Source organism: Schistocerca serialis, chromosome 1, assembly GCF_023864345.2.
Source record: "Schistocerca serialis cubense isolate TAMUIC-IGC-003099 chromosome 1, iqSchSeri2.2, whole genome shotgun sequence".
NCBI classification, from domain to species: domain Eukaryota; kingdom Metazoa; phylum Arthropoda; class Insecta; order Orthoptera; family Acrididae; genus Schistocerca; species Schistocerca serialis.
In genome coordinates this window covers 230,858,870-230,886,789 of record NC_064638.1, presented here as the reverse complement: position 1 = coordinate 230,886,789, position 27,920 = coordinate 230,858,870, and the positions used below count along the sequence as shown (strand labels likewise).

At 38.1% G+C, this 27,920-nt stretch overlaps 1 protein-coding gene across 1 annotated transcript in view; it reads right to left on the bottom strand.

Annotated features, from left to right (window-relative positions):
• Positions 1-623: 623 nt before the first annotated feature.
• LOC126466530 (translation initiation factor IF-2, mitochondrial) overlaps positions 624-27,920 on the bottom strand; it is an 88,309-nt gene continuing 61,012 nt past the window's right edge. The window contains exons 11-15 of the mRNA XM_050096393.1: positions 11,688-11,811; positions 11,467-11,607; positions 5,891-6,055; positions 5,592-5,732; positions 624-857 (exon numbers count right to left, since the gene is read on the bottom strand). Of these exons, the coding sequence (XP_049952350.1) occupies positions 685-857; positions 5,592-5,732; positions 5,891-6,055; positions 11,467-11,607; positions 11,688-11,811 (744 nt within the window). The 3' untranslated portion in view covers positions 624-684. The remainder of the gene's footprint in view (positions 858-5,591; positions 5,733-5,890; positions 6,056-11,466; positions 11,608-11,687; positions 11,812-27,920) is intronic.

The window sequence follows — 27,920 nt, the reverse complement described above, 5'->3', positions numbered from 1 at the left end:
TCCTTCTGTTTGGGGATGACAATCTGCAGAACATGCAGCAAGTGGGTGATCTTTGTCTTCAATTGACTGATTATTTTACCATTCAATGTTTTAGTCAACAACTCTCACTCATACGTAGAGATAACACCTTGCACTTAATGTGAGAATGAGTTTTGGTGAGGCATTGTGCACTGTTATTAGACCTGTGTATTCTATTTGACAGTACAACCTGAAGAAAATACTTTTGTGCGACTGCTGACGATGTTAGACAGCACAGTGTCACACTGATAGTAATTTCATTAGTTGTCATGCTTTTTCTATTGAGCTACTTTTCAATTTTCCTTCATATGCTACACTTCTCAACATTAATAAAGCCTTAAATACAAGCTAGTGCTGCTATCCTTCACTTGTTGGTGGAAGAATGACTCAAAGATTCACTCGATGTATCAAATACAGGAAAAACAAACAAGGAACAATGTTAAGAGCTTAATATAAAAACCACCTAAATTATTTGGATTTTGGTAGACAATAATGCTGCATTCAAATGGGATTCAATACACAAAATTATTTAGTTAGTATCGATTAACAGAATATTAAAACGTATCAGCAGGTATACATGTCAGCCAGATATAAATAAATCTGAGTAATGACAAATTTTTTTATCTACAAGAAATTATACACAGTGTAGCATATAAATTAGAATAATCAAAATCCAGGGTCCCAATCTGTTTCTTGAAGCTCCTTGATAACTTCATAACACACTAAATTATCACCTGGCTGAAAGCGAATACTTGGATCAGAAAGACGTAGTCCACATTCTACATCTTTTTTGATACTATCTACCTCATTTTTTACATGTCTCATAGATTCTAGTGAACCTGCAACAAACCACAGAAGAACAATGATCAATTTTTCATTTGTTTCGACAAGTAATGTTGTTGCATCTTTTAACACTAACTTATGTTGGGTTAACTATTATCCTGTCTATAAAACTCACTTTGCAGAAGGAAACTGTTAGTAAAATACATTAATAAGAGTTTGTCTGAAGACGAGTGATATGCAGGAAGAAATTAAAGCAATGAAAGCAAGCACAAGCTGACAATGCTCAAAGATGGAAAAACATCAATTGTGTCTTTTTCATATTTAGTTAAATGTTTCCTACACCATCTGCATAATTTCTATTGAACTGATGTGGAACAAGTCAATTTACAGGGTATATATTGCCATGTACTTGCTGTACCCCTAAAGGGATTGACAAGCCCTCAAAACAACGAAGCATCACGGGTTTGGATATGTACAAGGCATCGCCTTCCCGGACTGTGTCAATCACAAGGCCGACAGACAGCAGGACAAGCGGCACCAGAGGTCCTCCATACCAGGGACCTATTTTCCTTGCCATGTCATGTAGGTGGAACTGGATCAGCATAAATTCCTCCACAGCCCAGCTATACAGGGTGATGTCAGTTCACTCCACTTGAGTTCTGGGCCAATTCATGCACTGGCTTTCAGCAATCCATCAATCACAGCTCAGTCAGAAGCCACTGCAATGGGGCCTATTACTTTCCAGTGATATCTTGAGACATACATATCAGCCAACTATGCCAGCTGCTTAATCTTCGTTGTAAGGGATTATCAGTGGCTTGATCTTCATGTCCTACTATGTTTGTTCCCTGTGTACTCCAGATGTATGCCTGTTAGTGTCTGAGAAGTTGTATTATTTTTTATTGAGATGAATTTTCCTTAGTTACTGAATGTCGTTTACATGTGGTAACATGAAGTTTACTTCATTGACATGTTTTATACCATTTTGTGATGTTCAGAAATATATAAACTTGAGTTTATATATATCATTATGAAACTGTTTATGGAGCATTTTCTCTGGTGTTTCAGAAAATATTTGTCATTTCATTTTTTCAGTCCTAACAAACACTGCTAATCACATGTTGCATGACATGCCACCCAGTGTCATCAGAAAGCATTGGTATATTTGCCATTGCAAAGAAAATTATTTTTTAAGTGCAGTTTTTGATTTCCACTCGATATGACAACCTCAAATTAATGTAGTATGATATCTGGTGTATCAATATGTACTTATATGGATAATAAATCTGAAAAAAAAGTACACAAGAAGCGATTTGTGCGACGCCCTCTCCCATGGTGTCTGCTACTACCATGTCGCAGTGTTACTCAGTCACTGCTGGTGAACCAGTTATTTTTCCTGTTTTACTGACAATGTGTGGTTTGTGCGGCACTCAACTGCACGGTCATCAGCGCCCATAGGAAGTCCCAATTTTGACACAGTCCAATTTTTTCACACAGTCTAATCTAGGCACTGTCACGAATGATGATGATGATGATGAGGAGGAGGAAATGATGAGGACAACACAAACACCCAGTCCCCGGTCAGAGAAAATCCACAACCCGGCTGGGAATCAAACCCAGGACTGTGTGAGCCAGATGCAGCAATGCTAGCTACTAGACCATGAGCTTATTCCTGTTTTACTGTCCCTACCAATTCATCGTGACGAACCAAATATAACACCAGATTAATTTGGGACCACACTATCAAATGGGCATGTAAAATTCCACTTTAAAACTCAAATTGCTTTTAACAGGAAACAAACTGAAGCTACTCATTAACACTGGGTATTGTGGCTTGTTGACTGTGGATGAATACCAAACATTATTCTCATTGTTTTTTTTTTTTTTTTTTTTTTTTTTTTTTTTGGGCACAAAACTTTACTGTTTGAAAATATGCAATATTTATTAAGCTATTGATTTGTTTGTTTCCAAAGAATTTTGCAAAGGGCCAAAAATTGTTGAGCTACAGATATTGGAGAAGCTCAATTACATGTTTCTTCCATCTCAAATTTTCATTAACATGCCCACCAAAAACATCTGAGCATACTTCAGAGGGGTCCAGGAAAATGTAGACACTCTTTGAAAGTTAATATCTTTGAAACAAAATGACTTATTGTGGCAATTTGGTGCAGTACGGAAGTCCATTGTTTTCTAAAGAGATCTCGGCACACGTTTTCCTGCAGACAACAGTGCAGCAATGAATGAAGTAAGATTGTCATTTGCCAAGGCCATACTGAAGTGGTACTGGAAGTACGAAAACATGACAGAGGTACAACAGCAATGGTGTAGTGTATACAGAAAAGAGTGACCAACATTTACAACAATTTATCATATTAGGGATAAATTTGAAGCTGAAATTACTGTTCAGGATGTGCAGACGGAAAGATCTGGCTGCTGAAAAACATCAACAGGTCAAGCTTCCAGTGCTGCTGCGTTGCAACATTTTACAAGGACACCTCATAAATCTGAGAAGCAGGCTACAAGCAAAAGTGGGCTAAGCCAACAAAGTGTATGACGAAGACTGCAAAGTGGAAAGTGTATTTCCAATATCACTGCGCATACGAATGAGGATGACCCAAATCGAATGATTGAGTACCGCTAGTAGTCTGAAGGCATGCTTCATGAGGATGAATGGTTTGCAGGGATGTTTATATGGTCTGATGAGGTGCAATTCAAACTGAACGGTACTGTAAACCACCACAACTGTGTATACTGGGCTCCTGAAAATCCTCACATTCACATGGACAAATATGTTAAGCTACCGGGTGTTAATGTGTGGTGTCATTTGTCATCGTGATGTTTGATTGGCACATTCTTCTTTGAAGGTACTGTAACTGGTGAGGTGTATCTTCATATGCTGCAACCATCGATTTTACCTGCCATCCAAGACGTATTCAAAAATTAAAGACTTTTACCTATAATAAGATGGCGCTATGCCTCACTACCACAGAGGTGTCAGAACCTACTCGAGGGAAAACTACCTGGACGATGAATACATTGAAGAGGAGCTCTCGTGTACACACTACCGTCTCCAGACCTTGCACTTCTCTATTTCAACCTGTGGGGGACCTTGAAAAGAGAATTTATCAACAGAACCCAGCTATACTGAATGAGGTGTCCTGCACTGCTATCACGCCGGCAACACTGACAGCCATAGTTCGGTGAACAGTTCAGTGGCATCAATTCCATTTGGCTGTTAATGGGAGTCACTTGAAACATATAAGGTAACGTTCTGCCCTTGCAAGAATTCTAATGGTGTGTTTTTACGTTCTCTTAACAGTGACTATCAAAGAGTGTCTACACTTTTCTGGACCTCTCTGTAAATAATACTTAGCTCTTACAAATGTTTGCTAATTGCTGGTGGTGTTACATTTCTTATACTGAACTGACTAAACTCTATTTTCCAAAAAATAAGGAAGATTCTACTACAGGGGTGGCAAGCGAAAGGTTATTCACTTATTTAAATTACAAAACAAGAACAAAAATTGAACCCTGATAGACTCCATTCACAATTTCTTCCCAGTGACTAACTTTTTTCCACTTCAGAAACCACTCACCACCATTTTTAGTATTATTTTTGTTAAATATCATTCTATCCAGTCGATAGGAACACTATTAACTCCATAGAACTTAAGGTTCTCTAAATGAGTGTTATAATCTATGCAAATATGTTAGACAGGTCACAAACAATATCACCTTGTGATATTTTGTTATTTATGTCTCGTGATAGCTGGTGACTGAATGTGTAAATGGCATTCTCAATTAAACATTCCTTCTGGAACCCAATCTATGCTTTACTATGTAAATTGCATCTATTTAAGTGTGATAATATCCTTGAATACATTACTTTCTTGAGTAATTTAGAGAAGGATGTCAAAAAAAGGATCAATGAAAATTACTTTCATTTTTCTTGTCACCTATTCTAAAAAGAGATTTACAATGGCATAATCTGTGAAAAAATTCCCTGTACTTGTGGTGCATGCATGGCATACATAATTTAAAATATGATTTCTTAATACAGAACAACTTCTCAAAATTCTGTTCAAAATTCCATCTACATTCTATAAGCTTTCGTTTTTGAGAACTTTATAATAATATTAATTTTAGAGACGTGCATTGCATTAACTTAATTATTTTATTTTAGTTAATCAGCTATATTTAGAAAAATATTTCAAATGGTTTTAATTACATTGCCAGTTTCATTAGTTTTTGTCATGATGTGCAAACTTCAGGACATTTTAATAACTTTTCTTCATAATTGCAGGAAGTCTTACAGTACAGGAAGTCCTTTATTGTTTCTAAAAAACTATATAATTTTTTTTTTTTTTTTTTTTTTTTTTTTTTTTTTTTTTTTTTTTTTTTTTTTTTTTTTTTTTTGGAGAGGTAGTTTCAAATCTGGACACAAATTTATAATGATATACAGTGAATTTCTGAATTTTACATTAGCATATTTTCCATTTATACCTTAACCAATTCCACCCCTTTTGCACTTATTCTTAAAACATTGTATTCTGGAATCATTAATTAGCCTTCTCGTTATGTATAGATGTGCCTCACTATTGTATGATGTTAAATTGTTAATATTAATAGGAACTGTCCCAGTATTAACGTAAAGCGATTTAGGTAAATCAAGAGAAACCTAAACAGCACTTCCTTACACACAAGTCTAGTATCCTAACACTGTACCAACTCCCGATTATCATGTAGGACATAGGAATCGTATGTGTTCAATGCACATTTCTTGCTCTCACCTTCATATAAAATTTCTTCTCCTCGAACAAGCCTATATAATGCGTTCTTCTTCAAAATTCCTTTTGTGCATCTGCATCCTGCTACTGGGATCTTTTTCCGGCCCTCGTTAATGATAAATTCCTGAAGGACATTTGCTTCACCTAGAACACACATTGTGATTGTAACTTAACACAAACCTGAAAATGGGTAATAAATTTCATTGCTGTACCATCATATAAAATCTAGGTGAACATATTTCTGGAAGCCAGCAACAACCTAAATTATGTTAAGAGTTTCTTAGTAATTTTATTATGCTTACCTAGCGTTTGTTCAACCTCTTTTTCTGGTAGTTTTGTACTAATTTCTTTCTTTAAATCATCAATAAGTTTATATATGACATTATGGTGACGGATTGAGATCTTCTTGCTGTTAGCCATTTCTTGTGCCTTCTTTAATGTACTCACATTAAAGCCATATATAATTGCTGTAATTTATTAGAAATACAGTTATTTGTGTTCATACTAAATGTGAATTAACATGACAAGACAATCATTTATCTTCAATCTGCAGCTTTTAAAACAAGTAATATGAAATTTCACAAATACTTTCCAAAATGTGGTTGTTTTAAGTTTTAACATCTAGTAAAAATACCTACAATTTCATTGAAAGAACTGCTTACTTACATGAAGTAAAAATATTATATGGTTGTCAAAACAAAATTTCATAGAAAGGACTGCTTACTTACATGAAGTAAAAATATTTCATGGTTTCCAAAACAAATGTATCAAGCATATTCACATAATGATCCCACTAATACACTTATTGTAAACAGGTGTATGTATTTTTTGTGTTAAATAAATAATCAAGAAAAGTCCAGCAAGTGACAAAAACCACAGTCTAAAACACACACAAACATGATACTCAAGGCTGAATAGTTATCATCATCTCACAGTTGGAACAACACTAGCACCCCTAGAGGCAAGAAAGCCACCTGTAAAATTAATGTTTTTGTAATTATTCTTCTACTTGTTCCAAGCTTTAGTAAATTATCAAGAGACATGAATGTCTATGAAATAATGTGAAAACAGCTGAATCTCAATGATTCAGTGGCATAAGCTACAACTTTTCCTCAAGAAAAACTTTCGAATATATGTATAATAGCAGCTTACTCTGCCGAAAGCCAAGAAAATATAAAACCATATTTCATTTATGAGAATCATGTATTTCTGTTGTGTTTTCTTATTATGACAGGCACTTTCCTTGATACCTAATAATTTTGTACAGTGTCTCATGATTTACACTTCAGTCAACTTTGTAATGCGTGAATATTTGTTTGTAACTGTAATTATTTTTCTTTCTGTGTTTATGGCTCAAATGTAGTGACAACTGTGGGATTGGTCTCTTCTGCTCTGGGAAATAGTTTTATTACTTTTGACATTTGATCATAATGTTTGTGTGGTTTTCCATTCGTCTACAGTTGTGGTGGCTTATTTGGTTCATTAAATAACACAGGTACTGCATTCCATACAAGTTTCCTACATTCTTCATTCACTGATTTAACTGTAAATGCAGTTAAGAAAACTCCAAAATGTTGAATAGATATACATCATCTTTCTGCAGAAGGTGAGGCTTCTCTTTGTGAACCATTTCTTTGTATCTTAAAGGAAATGATATTCTTCAACCAGTTTCTGTAGCTTACAAAAGAATCATAAATAAACTGTTTTGTAATACCTTCTTTCATACATAACAGGATCCTTAGAGAACTTTAAAGACAAATGTTGTGTCATTTTTAGTTAGTGCCAATTTTTAATGGCACTATTTATGCTCCCTGTTGTTGTAACTACGTTACAAATCAATATAAACGATACTATTCACACTCATTTGATATCATACTCAGATGTCCACTTGGAGCACTGCAGTCACGGTGTATAGCAAAATTCAGAGGAGTATCTTCACTGTGAGTATTATATTAAGCAAAAACTTCATAAAACTGTGGGAATTACACTTCATTACTGTTATTTTCTAGCTAATATTGTGGTGTCACCGCCAGACACCACACTTGCTAGGTGGTAGCCTTTAAATCGGCCGCGGTCCGTTAGTATACGTCGGACCCGCGTGTCGCCACTGTCAGTGATAGCAGACCGAGCGCCACCACACGGCAGGTCTAGAGAGACGTACTGGCTCTCGCCCCAGTTGCACAGCCGACTTTGCCAGAGATGGATCACTGACAACTACGCTCTCATTTGCCGAGACGATAGTTAGCATAGCCTTCAGCTACGTCATTTGCTACGACCTAGCAAGGCGCCATAGCATTTGATATTATTTTATATTGTGGTTATAACATGTACCATCAAGAGAGATGTTCTACAATTGTGGATTAAAGTTAAGTATTACATCAACTACGTACTTTATTTGCTACTATTAATTCCTTTAACTGTTCCAGACCTCACGCCAATCTGCGTGAGCTTAACGCGTGCATTTCGGCTTCCTCTCATTGTGACTTGGCTGCCTTGCCAAGTCACAACAAATATAATAAATTTAGGCTTATGTTAGTCATTAACGCTCTGTGTCGGCAATTTCTACATGACTGTGCACACACAATTTGGTAAAGTATTGAGGAATGTATAATTATACACAGATAAGTGGTGTCTATTTCAAATCAGCTGCGTTGATAAACTGGGGGCTATATGTATTTTCCTTTTTAGAAGAGTTCGATCTGTAAATAGAACCACATCAAATTTATTTGATATGACATTTTGCTGGCCACAACGAAGAACTGTCAATTTCATACAGATAAAAGTTACATGTGGACTGAGCAACAAGAAAAAAAAAATGTCATTTTGAATAACGCATTTCATAAAAGTATTTTTTAAGAATACTTGCAAGGTCCAAAAACACAGATTTAACAAATGAACATTCACATTACAAATTCTTGTACTGATTTAAGTTATTTATGACATACAATATGGTACCCGCCAGGTTAGCCGAGAGCGCTAATGCGCTGCTTCCTGGACTCGGGTAGGCATGCCGGCCCCGGGTCGAATCAGCCCGGCGGATTACTGATGAGGGCCGGTGTGTCAGCCAGCCTCGATGTGGTTTTTAGGTGGTTTTCCACATCCCGCTAGGTGAATACTGGGCTGGTCCCAACGTCCCAGTTCAGTTACACGACTTGCAGACATCTGAACACGTTCGCACTATTAAATGGATTAGACTAGACTCAGACAGCTGGGGTACACTAATTCCATCCCAGGGGGTACAGGGTGATGACAGGAAGGGCATCCAGCCACCCTCTGACACTAACAATGCCAAATCAATAGTAACGAGGCTGATCCCGTGATGAAGTGGGACACGGGCACAAGAAAATGATGACGACTTACAACATGATGAATAGAACGTTAATGCCAGTTTTGTGCCCAATCATTACACAAAAAATAAGATTTTTGTTTGTGATTAGACCAAGTTAGTTGAATAAATATAATGAATTTTAAAGGGACATTAAGAGTTGTGATCTCTCAGGTCTCCTCGGTGTGTCCAATTACTGGTGTGCTACCTGCTGTTCAGCTCATTTCAGAGTTGCTATTACAACCATGAATCACAGATGGTGGTAGTGACACATACAAGGTTTATCCGGAAAATACGTATAAAAGTTTAATAATAACTTTATTTTACAATTATTCAGGTATTACAATATGGTCTCCCTCAAAGTACTCGTCCTGAGACGCGATACACTTCTGCCAACGCCGTTTCCATTGTTGATAACATTGCTGAAAGTCTTCAGTTGTGATGATGTTCAGTTGCCGTGTCGTTTCCGCCTTGATGGCTTCCACATCTCTCAAGTGCCGCCCCCGAAGCACCATTTTGCATTTCGGGAACATGAAGAAGTCACACGGGGCTAAATCGGGTGAATAAGGTGGGTGGTCTGTCATGGTGGTTGAGCTTCGGGCCAAAAACTCGCGCACAATGAGCGACGTGTGAGCGGGTGCATTGTCATGATGAAGGATTCACCTGCCCCCTTTTGCCAACTCCAGTCGAACTCGGGCCACACAAGCTCTGAGACATGTCAGAACTTCAACATAAAAATTTCCGTTCACTCTCTGGCCGGGAGGTACAAATTCCTTGTGAACAATGCCCCTAGAATCAAAGAAAACAATCAACATTGTCTTCACATTGGACTTTGATTTTCGCGACTTTTTTGTTCTCGTTTCTCCTGCTAGTTTCCATTCCTTGCTTTGAGATTTGAGCTCCACATCGAATTTGTAAAACCAGGACTCGTCTCCAGTGATGACTCGGTTGAGAAAGTCCCCTTGTTCCTCTGCTTCCAACCAATCTGCACAGCACTCAACCCTCTTTGCTTTCTGTTCTGGCGTCAAGAGCTTCGGTACAATTTTCGCACACAATTTCTTCATTTTTGTGTCAGGATTTCGTGAACGATTGTTATGGGGATTGACAGCTCATCAGCAATCATTCTGACTGTCAATCTACGGTCTTTAAGAACACAAGCCCGAATTCGTTCAACTTTTGCACCGGAACTCGATGTCGACGGGCATCCTGGGCAAGGGTCATCGTTCACTTCTCGGCCATCCTGGAACCTTTTTAACCACTTGTTCATGGTTGGTTCCTTCAGAGAATTGTCTCTGTAAACCTGTTTCAAACACTCAAAAATCTCACGGCCATTCTTGCCTAGCTTTGCAAGAAACTTGATGTTGACGCACTGTTCCTCAATCAGAGAGAGCTCCATGCCGACGGCAGGTGAAAAAGGGTAACTGTCAACAAGCTGCCACACACTCCCACCTTCACGCAGAGTGCTCTGACTCGAACTGAGTGTTGATGGGATTGATTACAGCATTAGTCCCACCTGGCAGTGACTGCAGCTTGTAACATAAAGACATTATTCAACTTTTATACGTATTTTTGGACAAACCTCGTACATACACAAGGCAAAAAATGACAGTGCATTGGTGGAGCTGTCAACTGTACTCATGTGAAAAAGTTCCTATGTGATTATGGTCGCACAAAGGGAATTAACAGACTTTAAAAGCAGAATGGCAATTGAAGCATCACACGCAGGACATTCCATTTCAAAAATCATTAGAGAATTAAATTTTTCAGAGACCAATGGTGTCAAGTGTGTGCCAGGAACACAATATTTCAGGTATTCCCTCTTACCATGGACAATAAAGTAGTTGCTGGCCTTCACCTCATGACGGAGAGGTGTGCACGACATCACCTACAGTGCCTCTTATGGGCTCGTGATCATTTCGGTTGTACCCTATATGACTGGAAAACTGTGGCCTGTACAGATGAGTCCTGTTTTTAGGTATTAAAAGCTGATGGTATGGTTCGAGTGTGGCACAGACCCCAAGAAGCCATGGACCCTAGTTGTCAACAAGGCACTGTGCAATCTGGACGTGGCTCCATAATGGTATGGGCTGTGTTTACATGGAATGGATGATTGACCAGAAAGGTTATGTTTGGCTACTTGGAGACCATTTGCAGCTACTCATGGATTTCATATTCCTAAACATGTCTCTGGGCCACAATTGTTCGCAATTTGTTTGAAAAACATTCTGGGCAGTTTGAGCGAATAATTTGGCAATCCAGATCGCCCAATACGAATCCCATCAAACATTTATGGGACATAATTGAGATGTCAATTCGTGCAAAAAATTCTGCACCAGCAATACTTTTGCAGTTATGGGTGTCTGTTGAGGCACATGAGTCAATATTTCTGCAAGGACTTCCAACGTCTTGCTGAGTCCATATTACGTCATGTTACTGCACTACGCTGGCCAAAAGGAGGTCCGATATGGTATTAGGAGGTATCCGATGACTTTTGTCACCTCAGTGTACATTGTCCTAACAATAAGTAGGTTAGTGATATTTATCACAACTCACCACCAAAAACTTCAGCCAGTTCTATGTCAGTCTCTGTGACACCACCTACACCATAGTGTACTAAATCAAGTTTGCATTGTGAATTTGAGTGATATGTTTCCAGAACATCGAGGATGGCTTCAACTGACCCATCAACGTCGCCTGAAACACAGATTACTGTAATTAAATTGAAAAATTTAAACTATACTACTGAGACAAATGTAATACACATCAACTTTTACCTTTAATGATGATGCTAACTCTAGGTCCTTCATCTTCACTCTGTATTTCCTTTGGTCTTGGGCCAGACGGTTTTAATCTGAACCTACCCATTAACCTTTTCTTCTCTAGTTGTTCTCTGTAGGCCTGTTCACAAAAAAAGCAACTAAAATAAAATGCTACAATGAAGTAGGTATTCTGTTTTAATTTTTATTTTTCACAATAACAAGTTTGAAATTATGTCCCTTTTCTTAAGGAAAGGAATTAAATTCACAAATATGGGTTAATACTGTACATGCGTTACAACAGAAGCTGCAGTATTGTAGAAAATTATAAAGACTTTTTTAAATTTAATAGTACACATGATCATGAATTTATAACTGAATGTCACTCTACTGTAATCTTAACCTCCTGTATTTGACCAGAACTAGAACTAATCAGCATGATAAAATTTGACTCGTAACAAAACACTGCTGGACGTAATAACAGTACTGCAAAACATTGAAGGTGATCTGACAAGTGATGAAGATCACTGAACTCTGAATGTGCATTTAGACTTCTCTTGGCGTCAATCAGAGATAGCTTTTCATAATTTTTATGAACAACTCCTGAATTTGGTATAAAGATTGGAAATATTTCAACATATCCACTGATCCTTTATTTGTTATGTCAAGTTTGTAAATTCATATTTTTTGCAATGTTTACTTTGTAGAATCGGAGAGGAAAGGCATTATGGAATACACTGACAAGAAGAAGGTACAAGATGATAGGACATGTATTAAGGTATATAAGGCATGTATTCACAATGTAGAAAAAGACAGATTGCTACTTACCGTAAAGATGACATGTCAAATTACAGATAGGCACAATTAAAAGACACTTACATAAAGCTTTCAGCCATAGCTTTCATCAGTAAAAGAGAGGCACACATCATTCACACATACAAGCAAGCACACCTCTAGCACACGTGACCACAACCCCAGCTGGCTGGAGCTGGTGGTTGCGTGTGTGAGGAGCGTGCTTGCTTGTGTGTCTCTCTCTTTTACTGATGAAGGCTACCGTATTTACTCGAATCTAAGCTGCACTTTTTTTCCGGTTTTTGTAATCCAAAAAACTGCCTGCGGCTTAGAATCGAGTTCAAAGTAAGCGGAAGTTCTGAAAAATGTTGGTAGGTGCCGCCACAAATAACTTCTGCCGTCGAATATATATAGCGCTACACAGGCATGCTTTGGAGGCACAAAGATAAATACTGGTGCCAAACCCTCTGCGTCAGTAAATAAAATAAAACAAAAAAAAGGTGGTAGACGAGCTTTTTTATCCGCCACGAGTTTCGACCACTGCATTTTCATACATTATCCAACGAAGTAAATAAAAATTCCGTACTGTCTATCTTCAAATGTAGCAGCATTTCAATGTACTACGAAAATCCGACTGGCAAGATTGTTTGGGATGTTTGTCAATATGGCCAACTCTACATTCTGAATTTTTTCCTACCTGTGAGAAGAGATGGTTCCTTATAGGAACTTTTATGAATTGTGAATTGCATGCAGTATTCTCTTCACCATAAGAATAATATGAATATAAACATTTTGCCATGTATTCTTTCGTGTTTGCTGCTAACTCATTTAAATCCTGTCTAACTCATTTAAATCCTGTCTGCCTAATAAACTACGAAACTACAGTGAGGCAACAGCAAACGCGGAAGAATATACATATCATGTCATGTTTATATTCCTATTATTCTTATGCCTAATAGTGATACAGTCAGAAATGAAGCACGGCAATTGACTAGATTTTTAAATCTAAGATGACTCTAATTTCAGTGCAGAATGTAATGTGCTAAAGAGGCGTCTGCAAAGATTTTCAAACGGAGAAAAAATTTCGCTAAACTCTCGTTCAGAACATGTATCATACGCTGTCTATTATTTGGTTCTTGTTGATCACTATCAGAGAAAGCAGCAGTGTAAGTAACAACAAATAGCAGTCTCTTGCCATTGTTTCGCTAATGAAGCGATTCCTCTATCTTTTTTTAATTGTAAGCGGCGGTAGCGTGCACAAAAACAAGCCAAGCCGCGAGCGGCGACAGGTCGTAAACACTCATTATCAGAATGCGACAAACAACGCATGACACAGTACAGTAATGCATTTTCAGCTTAGAGTGATGTAAACGTCTATAACAAAGAGAACGGCACTTATCAGATCAAAGAAAAATAAGCAATCAGTTCAAACCAGACAAAGTACGCGAAAAAGGAAGGGCACTCGCATAAATATGGACAGAGCACCTGGCGCATAGCAATGGCTACCTGGTAAAGCTTACCTGCTAAGCTTACGACTCAAACCAAAGTACTGTAGCTGCATCGTCATTCATTCGACCTAAATTGTGTCTCATATTACAATGGACCAACTTTGTTTCGATTTGGAGGTGCGGCCTAAAACTTTTTTCTCCCCTTGAATTCGAGTCTCAAATTTCAGGTGCGGCTTAGATTCGGGAATTTTTTTTCCCTTGATTTTGAGTCTCATTTTTCAGGTGCGCTTAGATTCGAGTGTGGCTTAGGTTCAAGTAAATACGGTATAGCTGAAGGTGCAACCTGACTTGTCTTCTTTACAGTATGTAGCAATTTGTCTTTACCTGCATTTTTGATATTCCTACCAGCATTTTCCATTGTTAGACATACATTAAGATATATAAGATAACATGAGCAGCTGGAAATCCCCCTGACTGCTGTCAAACGATTGGCAGCTACTGTGCATTGGTGTGCTGGAAGAGCTCCCGAGAGTTGTGTACACATGATACTGATACCGGGAGTACCTCAAGAACTGTCCTCTCCTGAGGATCCTGTCTCCTCTGCAGAACGTACAGAATCTGTCATTACTTGTCCACTTGTCTGTGAGTGGCACATCAATGGTAGATCTAGGTGTCCTGTACAGGGTGGACAGGGACCAGGGAGGACTCAGGATGTTATACTGATCCTTCTAATCAATAAGTTTGAGGCACTGTCCAGCTTGTTTTTGGTAAACCTGTTTTGTCCAGTACCAAGAGAAGGCAAACACAAAAGGATTGGGGTCTATTAATCATTGGCAGTTCAAACATACAGTGAATGATGGTACCCCTTCAGGAAGGGATACTAGATGCACTCAGTGTGTATGCCTGGGGGCCTCATTCAACATGCTGAAGAGGCTATTCCAGCAGCCAATGGGAGAACAGGGTGCAACCAACTGCAGATTGTGGCGCACGTTGGGACAAATGGAGCCTGTCACCTGGGCTCCGAGGTTGTACTTGGATAATTCCAGTGACTGGCAGCCAAGGTTGAGAAGACCAGCTTTGCACGTGGAATTCCACTGAAGCTCACAATTTGCAGCATTCCCCAGAACTGATTGTGGACTTTTGGTTCTGAGTCAAGTGGACGGACTAAACCTGAGACTTCGAAGGTTCTGTGACAAGCTAGGCTGTGACTTCCTGGACTTGTGCCATAGGGTCGAGTACAACAAGGTCCCCTTAAATGGGTCAGGTGTGCCCTACACATCATAGGCTGCTACTCAGGTAGCTGACTGTGTGTGAGGTGTACACAAGGTTTTTTTAGATTAAGCAACTCTTCATCCGATCTAGATAATGATAACTGTAGAAAAGCCAGAAGTATCAGTGTAAGATTGAAAGAAATGCCTCCCACAGGTTAGAGTACTAAAATCCTAATGGTTAACTGCCGAAGTGTCAGACTTTGAAGCATTCCTGAAAAGCAGCGAGTCTCTCATAATACCAGGTACAGAAAGGTGGTTGAAACATGAAATTAATAGCAGTGAGATTTTTGAGGAAAATTTAAGTCTATATCAAAAGGATAGGCAAACAGGAAATGGAAGTGGTTTATTTGTCGCAATAGACAAGAAACTCAAATCCAATGAGGTAGAAACTGAAGCTGCTTTGGAATTGTTTGGCCAAGACTTAGTACAGCGGTGGGTATAAAATGATAACTGGATCCTTCTACTGCCCACCACACTCATTTCTTGATGTATCCAAAAGCTTTAGAGAAAACCTCAGTTCACTTGTAAGTTCCCAAATCATACTGTAATCATTGGTGGAGACTCTAATCAACCAACAATAAATTGGGAAAACCACAGTTTTGTTAGTAGTGGGCACAATAAGACAGTCTGTGAAGCATTATTAAAAGCCTTCCCCGAAAACTACCTAGAACAGATAGTTCGGAACCCGATTCATGATGGAAATATATTGGATCTAATGGCAACAAATACACTGATAAGCCAAAACATTACGACCGTTGCCCACTGTTATGTTGGGTGCCGCCTGGTAACACTGCCAACAAGTGACACAATAACAAAAATATGTATGTAGAGCAGACACAGACTGCGAATTATCTTAGCGAAGCTGTGGCCTGCAAATGGAGAAATCCATTGAGATAAGTGACTTTGACAAAGGGCAGATTATTATTATGCACAGCCTGCGAATGAGTATCTTGAAAATGGTGAAGCTAGTCAGATGTTCACACTACTGTTGTGAGCATCTACAGACAGAGGTAGAAGGACATGAAACTACCACTAGGTGCTAAATAGTTGCACACCAACAACTCTTCACAGACCGTGGGGTTTGGAAGCTTATCTGCTCTGTAAAGTAGGATAGAGGGTGATCTGTTGCATCCCCGCCGAAACAGCACAATGTTGGTGCACGCACACGTTTTGGAGCACACTGTTCATCATACATTGTTGAACATGCAGCACCAAAGCAGACCATCCCTATGTGTTAACACACAGTTACGACTGCAGTGGCCACAAGAACATCAGGATTTGACAGTCGATCAATGGAAACATGTTGGCTCTTTGGGTGAACCACATTTTTGCTATAAGAGCTCAATGGTCATCTCCACAAATGCAATCACTGAGGTGAATGGCAACTCGAGATGTGCAGCGCACCACAGATTCAGGCTGGTGGCAGCAGTATCATGCTATGGGAGGCATTCCTCTGCACTTACATGGGACCTGTGGTTAGTCTATATGGAACTGCGTTCCCTGTACTTGGTTCCATATAGATCAGAGAAGCAATAACTATGGTACGATTTGGTCTGGGCCCATCCACTATATTGGAATCTGGCAGTTTGTAATCCATGACATACCATCTTTTAGCAGTGTTTTGTTTTGACGGACAACAAATGTTGGGGAAAATGATTCCGAGCTTTTCTTCTCTATTGTTTAATCACATGTTCACCTGAAGATACGGCTTTTAGTGCCACAAAACTGGTAATGATTCAGTAATAAAGGACCAAATACAGCCGAAGTGGTTACTAATACTCAAGATGAGTACTCATAGCTGTGATCGCCACACCTACAATGTTGCCTGCAAGATCACAATTACAGAGGCAATCAAACAATCATTCTTCCCACACTCCATACATGAAGGGGATGGGAAGAAACCCAGTAACTGGAGCAATGGGGCATATCCTCTGCCATGCAATTCATGATGGTTTGCAGAGTATAAGCATAGAAGTAGATATCAGGGAATAGCTTCCTTGGTACCTGTTAGAAGGAGCCTGGAATACATCCAACAAATAACTGACAATGTTGGTTACTTCTCTGCGATCAAGAGGTCAGCAAAAAAATGAAAGTTACACTGGGCTATCAAAACAATAACAAGAACAATGGACATACTGTGTGTTATATAGAACAGCTAAAGTAATGAGACAGTCACTTTTTTCATTCTACAGTGACATCCTCTATAGTGTTTGACAGGCTATTTCTGACAACTGTACAATCATGATACATCTGAAAAATATGATTTCTAGACTACGAGTTGGTTTGCTGAACAGTATTTTAAGTTTTGCTAACACTTAATTTTCACAATCTCACTTAATATGTTGAATATTTGAATGCATCTGTTGAGACACTCTTCTTGTGAAAATATGAGGGTCGTCCAAAAAGTAAGTTCCGTTTCTATTTCTATCCGTGGCAGCGCTACGATCGCAGTTCCGAGCATGCTCGGCAGTTGCTCTGACTCAAGGAGAAGACATGTACGCCATTTTCAGATCGCTGCTGCCGAAGTGTGCTTTGTAGTGCTTCTTTATAATGTCAGCTGTAATTGAAAATGCTGCCGTGTGCAAAATCACATCTGTGATTTATTTTCTAAATGCAAAGAAAGTTAAACCAAAGGAAATTCATCGGCAAATCTGTGAGGTTTATGGACAAAATGCTATTAGTGATTCAATGTTTAGAAGATGGGTCAGACTGTTCAATGAAGGACATGATCCAGTGCACGATGAAGAACGACATGGATGCCCATCTGTGGTTACTGATGAACTGGCTCACACAACTGAAGAGAAGATTAAGTACAACCACAAGTTTACACTTAGTGCCCTTGCTACGCAAGTTCCGCAAATCTTACGATCACTAATTCATAAAATTGTTACTGAAAAACTGAACTTTCAAAAACTTTGCTCACATTGAGTACCCAAAATTCTTACTGAACAACACAAAAAACAACGGATGGGCAGTGCACTTCAGTTTTTGACACACTACAATGAAGAAGGCGATGGTTTTCTTTCTTGGATAGTCACAGGAGATGAAACTTGGGTATCGTATCACACCCCAGAAACAAAACGGCGATCAATGGAATGGAGGCACACTTCATCCCAAATGAAGATTAAGCCTAAGCAAATCATGACTCCTTGAAAAGTCATGTGCGCCATTTTTTGGGAGAGAAAAGGCCTTTTGCTGACTGATTTCTTACCATGAGGACAAACAGTCAATGTACATGGTTACTGCGAGACCATTAAGAAATTGCGCCATGCAATACAGAACAAGCGCTGAGGATTACTGTCAAAAGGTGCTGTTTTTTCTACAATAATGCCCGACCTCCACGGTGAATGTGACCAAACAACTCTTACAGGAATTTCACTGCGACACATTTGATCATCCTACGTACAGCCCAGACCTTGCTCCTAGTGACTTTCATCTATTCCTAGACCTAAAATCTGGTCAACACTTCAACGATGATGATGAGCTGAAAGAACATGTTACCACATTGTTGAATACACAGGTGGCAACCTTCTATGAAGAAGGCATACAAAAGCTTGTGCCACACTATGACAAGTGCCTACAAAATTTCGGTAGCTATGTAGAAAAGTAGTTTAACAGCTGTAGATTTTTGTACAACAAATATTTTTTCTGTATCTGTACACATTTGTTTTATATAAGCAAACAGAACTTACTTTGTGGACATACCTCGTAATTTAAAGCTAGAAGTGATGAGAACAGTTGTTTTCAAAACAGAAGTGCAATTGTTACAGTTATCAATTTCGTTTATTATTTTTGTTTCTATTATTATTTTTTTACTTGCCACCCAGTTACACAAAAGACGAAGAAAAAACTAATTTAATAGTGTTGCATAATCTTGACAATTCACAGTGATTAGAAAGGAATTCCTTCATATAATAAATGATTCATCAGAGTATTTTCAACCTCCCCCTTGTTGTCAGTCACTTACACTACAACTGTGACCTATCAAAAATAGCCAAATTTTGTGAATACTGTATGAAAAAGCAATGGCACATTTATTTGTAGTCCCTTGGATTGTAACCATATATGATTCATGTTCCATTTTATCATCCGTCTGATACCATTGTGACTCAGCATGATAAGATGAATCTCTCTACTCTTAAGAATTCAAATAAACACAATAATGTTACTTGTAAAGTAAATAAAATTATTGTTGTTTATTTGTTCTAGAAGTTTATAAAAAAGAAATACAAATCAGATGATTAGTATTGCCATCGTTTTCACAGCAGCAGACTTAAATTCATCATGATTCAGCAAATTTCCATGAAACATGTATAAATTAAAAACAAAAACTTTCCTCGTGAATCAATCTACCCATTAGTCAAAATTGGATCAAAATCCTTATAGTAGTTTCTCCAATTAGTCTACCCCCCCCCCCCCCCCTCACACACACACACACACACACACACACACACACACACACACACACACACCCTTGCTGGATTTGTGATGGTACACACCAGTACCTCTGACAAAAAGTCAAAAACATAGTTTCGAGATGCAGTACAACACAACTTTTGCTGCAGTTGAAGTGATGGAAAACTGTGCACACATGATTCAAAACTAGACTATAACTGATCTAAAACACATGCAGTGGCAAGCAGTTGCAGTTGGAGATGGCTGTGCCCAGTTGTATGATAATCCTCTTCCTGCCTGCTCCACAGCTCTGCAGGTGCTCCACTACTGCGAACTGCCATATATCCCTTCAGTTAGTTCAGAGACAAGAGGCATACAGTGAAAACCTTTCAAAGCTATGTACTGTTTTATAAACCATTAATTAAAACATTTAAATTTCTTCCCCTTTTCAACAGGTTATAGTACAAAGTTGTATGTGTTCAGCATTATTGTAATTTCTTTTTTGTAACAAATTGTAAACTGAAATATAAACACCATCAATAAATCATGCAAGAAAAAATTGTAGGTGCACGAGGGAGTTTTATTTTTTACCCACATAAACGTTATCATCACACTTTCAAAATGCTCATAAAAGTGTTAAAATAATGTTTTAAGATGTCTAAATTTCAGAACCACCCCAAGGAAGGTCATAATATTGGAACCTCTTTTTTTATTCATCTCCTAAGAGTCACCAGGCACATTTTCTCTGGTGTTTTGGCAGATTTTTGTAATTTGTTTATTGCATTGTGCAGCTGGAATAAATCCAAACAAATAGAGCTCATCATGAATTTCAAGACCCCTACTGTCGATGGAAAGATCGGTTTGCTTCCCATTACAACAAAATGGTTTTTAAAGTGGAATTTTATGTGCCCATTTGACAGAGCGGGCCCAAATTAGTCTATTGTGATATCTGTTTCATTGATATGTATTATTAGGGACAGTGACACCTGAAGAACAACCATCACTACTGCAGCAGTTGCAGCACAATCATGGCCTGCACTGACTGCTACTGCCAAGCATGCAGCACTAAATGAGCCACTGCTGGACTGCTGTTTATTACCTGCATTTTACTGCCCCTGTTAATACATATTGATAAAACAAATATTGGACTAAATTAATTTGGGAGCGCTCTGTTGAATGGGCACATAAGAACAGTAATTATTTGGCCTGACTCCACCTACACAATGCAAAAAAGACACTGCAAATATCAACTGAAAAAGCAGAATAAATGCCCCTGACAACTCTTACGAGACACGACTACGACTAGCAGAGTGACAGAGAGAGAGAGAGAGAGAAGCTATGAACAATCATAAGACATCTATTTTCTATTTTAGTGATGCCTTTGAATGGGAATAAAACTTGTTTTCTTTAGAAAGCAGAAAAATGTGAAAGCAATGCAGCATTTCACTAATTTATGTTTCCTAATATGGTCTGATGCAATAAAACATGATGAAGTTCTCTGTAAAATATATGAATTATCTTACAGTCCCTGTTTATCTGACAAATCATTGGCTTCTTTGGGCCGGTGCAGAGCATCAACTTAAAAAAAAAAAAAAAAAGAGGTTTAGATTCAAACCATGAGAAATAAATATGTATTTTCATGTAACAAACAATAACCATTGAAGCTAAAAATATCTCAAGAGCATAAAATCAAACAACGGAAAATCCAGGATGGAATGTTTCAGTTGCCTGAGACTGCAGTCGTGTGAGATTTAGTGTGTGTGTGTGTGTGTGTGTGTGTGTGTGTGTGTGTGTGTTGACAAAGGCCTATGGCCAAAGGCTTTAATAGTGAGAGTCTTTTTGTTATGCCTGTCTACAAACTTTGTTTAATATTGCAAAAGTTTATTGTAAGTCTATTTTTTATACAGTTGACACTGACCATATAGCAGAGATGCTGAGTAATAGATAGGCATAACATAAAGACTCTCATTATTAAAGCTTTTAGGCATAGGCCTTCGTCAACAATACACACACATACGCACGCATGGGTGCGTGCGCGCGCGCGCGCGCGCACACACACACACACACACACACACACACACAACATCTCACACGACTGCAGTATCAGGCAATCTCAGGCAACTGAAACATTCCATCCTGGATTTTCCATTGTTTGATTTTATGCTGTTGAGATTATATATATTTTACAAAAAAAATTAATGTTTTGTATTGGACTATAATGATTTTCAACAAAAATGGTACTAACAATTAAACAATATTTTTAATTCTACAACTTTCACATTTTGTGTTTTGCGCACCATGCAGTCAGTCCCAAGTTATCAGAATATGTATTTGAGGATTACAGAACAGAACAACATGCTATATGTGGGTATGACACCATCAAAGGCTACAAGACTGTTTATGGCTTCTGATTTATGATCTTAGTGAGCACACAGACACTAACAAAGAAGTGTAGGACTATTTGTGATATGAGAAATTTTATTAAGAGGTACCGATAAGCCTGATGGTTTCATATCTCATCTGCTATAAAACTAATAATATTTTTGGCGTGAAAGGTTTATTGTTCAGTATCTCTGTCAGCTAAATTTTATGACCAGAGCACCATTCATTTTTCTTAATGATCAGCACAACCTCCCTGCATGGCCTTTCCATTCTTTCTTTTTACATCCAGGTTTGATGTTTTACTCCTGTTCTTTCTCCTTCGAATTTGCGTACACTGGCATTAACTTTCTTATGATCAGTCATTCTAATACAGAGCAATTTTCTATTTAGTAATGCTTTCTTTGTTGTCAATTATAGATCTTCATCCAGCTTACTATTCATTTCCCTTTCTTCTGTCTATTTTATACTCTATTACATTTTTTTGTATTGTCTGCATCTCATATCTGACTCTGTGCCATGCTCAACAATTTTTATTCCTATGAAAGCATGTCTTCATCTTCATTAAGTTTCAGATACTAACCCTCAAGCATTCATTTTTTGATGCAATCTTGAGAGTCAAACTAATTGTGGCTGCATTCATTGTTTGATGCAACCTTGAGAATCATACCAACTGTGTCTGGATCTGTTCTCTCTGTAATAGTCCAGTGTAACATACTGTTACTACTGCACTACGTGTAGTGTTTGTTTTACTCCCTTTTCTCATCAATCTTCCTTTCTGTAACTCTTTGATTTTTAGCTCAGAGACAATGTTGCCATTAGTAGCAGACTGCAGAATTGAAGCTATGAGAAATAGCCTTCTTCCTTCCCACAACTATCTTCATCTATTCTGTCTTGACACACTGTTACTTCTGAATCAAAGCAGCACTTTTTTCCCCCCCCAGGACTCGAGTCATGTTTGCTTCTACATCAATGTGAATGCTCATAAATGTCCTCTACTGATACAGTTGTTTTATAATTCCAGCTATACCATTAACTGATGAAACTGCATGGTACTCAGTAGCGGCCAGTGATCATGTGCTAATGTGCAACAGCACACTGTAAATATCCCGTTTAAATTATTCCATTTCTCTTCAAATGCGAGCCAGAAATCACATTATAAGCACATCTTCCTCTTTGAATGTGTGCTAGTGTGGATATAAAAAGGACAAAAACATGTTTTGTAGCATTCTCTCCATTACAACTAAGTAGAAACCAGTGTCGACTGCTGAAATGATAGTCACCCACGCTAAAATCAACTCAAAGAAGAGACACAGCTATCTGTTTTCGACTGTGTATGCTCTGATGTGGCGTTATCCCTTCTGGCACTATGGATGCTACATTGCACACAGTACTGGTGAGTATTTTTCTTTGAAAGTGTGCGTTAAGTATTGTGCATGCAATATGGCAAATTCTGTAGATGATTTGCTGAAGAGCCCTTTCCAATAGATCTTTAGAGTAGGCAGTGAGAGTTAAATAGTTAGGCAGATCTATTCCAAAACTTAATCTAACAAGTGGAGGGCATGGGACAGGACTCACTGATTTGGCTCAAATTAGTTGAGTACAAGCAGGTAGATACCTCTTTTAAGTTCCTAAAATATTTCACCTGAGTAGGTTGCAGGAAAAGGTAAAATGCTATCTACGGTTTAATATGCAGACTATGAGGAACTTTTGAACAGCAGTTGTCAAATGGTGCCATGGCACAATGGTCAAGCACACCGACGCAATTTGTCGACTCGGGATTGATTCCTGCTGCTATCATCATTTTCCCTCTTTTTTCCATTTTATTTAATTCCTCATTATGTTAAACTAATAATTATAAATTATAAAATTTAAATATATGTAAGGAGTTCAATTTATATATGTAAAATTAATGTACAGTGTAATCCCGACTATTTGTGTGTGAATTATCTGGTTTGCGGGTTATTTGTGCATCTGAAAAAAAAAAAGGATGTGAAATATTTTTTCTAGCAAACAGCAATAAACAAACCCCCCCATGTGACAATAAGTGCCATTCCCATTGTTTCAATGACTGCCACATATCAACAGAATACGGTTTCCATTGTTATTGGCCACTTTGTTTCGAGTAAATTGAAAACTGATGTTAATTGGCTTTTAAGTGTCAACAAAACAAGTTATAAGAAATCTGTAAAAGAATGACAGAAATACGAAAGACACATGTGTTGACATTAAAACAAAAATTAGAATTAGGTGAAAGATCTGAGAAGGGGAAACTGCCGCAAAACTAAGTGCTGGTTTTGGTTTTCATGGTGGCTATTCAAACTTGGAAAAAAGTACCTGAGAATTCCAGGTGTCATGACCAAGATGGTGTCAAGAAACTCCTGATAAATTATTGGTGAGTGGGGAGTGGAGGGGAGGGAAGGAGGTTATCATACCACACAATAATGGCTTTCCTTTCCTGTCAATAATTTATATGCAATAATATTCAAATAATTAATAGACTTTGAAGTATTAAGTATTTTAAAATTTGTGATTTATGAAAGTCAACAAAATTAAACTCCAATGCTAGGTAGAATCCAGAATTCCTTGGTATATTATGAAATTCCCTGAGATTTGCCGGATTTTTTTTTTTCAGGTAAAATATAATTCCCTGAGAATGCCAGGTTTCCCAGAAGAATCGCCACCCTTGTACTGAAATGCAGAATGTCCAGGACATTGAAAAGGATAAGCAAAAAATACAGACTCTTGCCAGGACATGCAATTATAGTTCTGGACCACCTGCACACAAAAGCATGAAGAGATCTATATTTTATGAACTAGATGCTGCTCTTTTGCAATGGTTTAGCCAAAAATAAGCGGGCGTGATGCATGCCGAAAAAGCTAAATTTTTTCATGAAGTTGTAGTGTTACAGGGAGAATTTAATGCCCTACCCGGATGGCTAACCAGATTCAAACATTTCACGGTATACAAAAACTTACTGTTAAAGGAGAACTGCCTAGTTCAAATGTTGCGGTAGCTGATTCTTTCCAGGAAGAGTTAAAGAAATTTGTGGAAGCAGAGAATTTCACACCAGCCCAAATTTATAATGCAGACAAAAGTGGTCTGCATTTGAAATGTATACCAAACAGAATTCTTGCTTTCAAGTAATCTAAAGAACGCATTACAATTTTGTGACTGCTAATGCTTCTGAAAACCACAAAATGAAACTACTAGCGACAGGGGGGGAGGGGGGGGGGGAAAATCCTGAGCATTCATCATTCATAGATATCACAGCTAAGGCTCTCCCTGTGCATTATTGTAGACAAAAAGGAGTATTGCGGGGCGGGGGGTAATGAAATTTTCAAAAACTGGTTCCACACATATTTTGTACCACAAGTTCAGCAATTTCTAGAAGAGAAAGGATTGGCACACAAGGTTGTTCTACTGTTTGGTCTCTTGTTTATGACGATGGTCTTACTGCGACTAAGTTTTCACCTTCTAACGTGACTGTCATTATACAGCCAATGGGCCAAGGCATAATTGCATAGGTAAAACAGCACTTCTGGGCTGGTCTATTGAGAATGCTAGTTGATGAGGATTATTTGGTGGCATTTTGGAAAAAGTTGACAATTCTATACGGCATACACATGATTTCTGATGTCTGACAGGAAGTCAACCCACATACACACATTTCATCATGGAGGAAAATTCTTCCACATATAGAAGTGATTTTCAAGGTTTAAGTGATGAAGAAATACAACTGCACAAATAATGAATCTGGCAATGAGTTTAAAAGGTTTTGAAGATGTCAATGAAGAAAACTTACAATAAGTGGCTAGAGACTGATGCATTTAAACCCAGGTTCCACTACACAAGTGACACCGACATTGTGCCCGCTGCTTCACGAAACAACAAGGGAGAGGATAGTAAATACAAATGTGAATGGGGGGTTCAGAACAGTGACTTTGTGCTGCACTGCAATGTGTTAATACTCTTCTGGAATATATAGGCCACAGGGGTTTCTCTACAATGATATTATTGCCACAAAACAGTTTGAAATGCAGAGCGAAAAAATTTTAAGGAACAAACAGGCCTACAATAATTATGCACAGTACTTGGATAAACTTTTGAACAAAGAATGTATGTTTAAAAAATCTTAATTATTTGTGTTTTTAGATTATTTGTGCATCTTCCCCTGCACATTACCCTGAATAATTGGGAGTACACTGTATTCAATTTAGTCATGATAACTACCCTCGTAAGTCGAAAGACTAAAGGTGGTGTTAAAAAAAGTAGGTATACGAGGAAATTTAGCTTGAAAGCACGTTGACAAGAGTTGGCTCTGCAGATGTGATGTTCAAAATGCAGTTTTTGCTTTTCACGTTTGTTATTTGGTAAAAGTGATGCATGGGATACAGGATGAGATCTAAAACATCTTAATGCAATAATAATAATAATAATAATAATAACAATAATAATTCCCGTGGAGGCCCGGGAAAAGAATAGGTCTCTGGTATGTTCTGCCAGTCGTAAAAGGCGACGAAAAGGACAAATCACTAATAGGGCTAACCCCCCCTTTCAGTGTGATTAGTTGGTTCAGGACAGAACTAAAGAAGCCTCGGACAAGCGCCGTCATGGTCGGGGACGATGCTTGAACCCTATGCCCGCCCACAATGGTAACGACACTGCTAGCCAACTGGAAAATGATTCAAATCCAAATAGAAGTGTTTTTCAGGATATGCTTCCTGCAACCACCCTAGAAGGAAAACAAAGACAGAGGATGAGATGGTCAGATGAACTTAATCGACACCTCATGTTCTGTTATTACCAAGCAACAAACCTAGGAACCAACACAACTGGATACAGATCACAAGTATACACAACATTTATTACCAGATACCCAGAATTAAAATTTTTAACAGAACAACGACTAGCTGATCAGATCCGTGTAATAATCAAAAACAACAGGATACCCCAGTCAGAATTAGAAAACATCAAGTTACAAGTACAACAAATACTGGAACAAAATAATGTGCAATCAGAAGAAGAAGAAAATACAGTAATGGACTCAAACATCCCAGAGCAAACAAACAAAGAACAACACACATCAATTAAACAGTCAGAGGAAAACGAAATCTTAAGACAGCCACCAGAACAAGCACAAATAGAACACGAAGTGACACACATGTTAGAAATAGAAGAAAAATTTCAGCTGACATATATAGAATACAAAGACACAAATACAGACATTAGACCATTCCTGCATAGACCGCCAAATAACCCACAAGTCGAAACAACAATAAAAACTATCAACACAATCATACACAACAAAATAAATGAAAACACAACTACGGAAGAGTTACAACTACTGGTTTATATAGGAGCACTCACTACACTAAATGTACACACTAGGCAGAGATCAGAACCAACCAACACACAGAAGAAACCCACAAAACCAGCATGGCAACACAGGCTACAGATCAGAATAGAAAAACTGAGAAAAGACATCGGACAGCTAACACAATTTATAAGAAATGAAATGTCAGAAAAAAAAAAAAAAAAAAAAAAAAAGGTTAGGTAAAATCTCACAACAAGAAGTGATAGAGCAATTAGATGAAAAGAAGCAGAAATTACAAGCATTGGCAAAAAGACTTAGAAGATACAAAAAAAGTGAAAATAGAAGGAAACAAAACCAAACATTCAACACAAACCAAAAGAAATTTTACCAGACAATAGATAACACACACATTAAAATAAACAATCCACCAAACATAACAGGCTTGGAACACTTCTGGAGCAACATATGGTCAAACCCGGTACAACATAACAGGCATGCACGATGGATACAAGCAGAAACAGATATGTACAAGATGATACCACAAATGCCTGAAGTGATAATTGTGCAACATGAAGTCAGCCAAGCAATTAATTCTACTCACAACTGGAAAGCCCCTGGAAAAGATAAAATAGCAAATTTCTGGCTAAA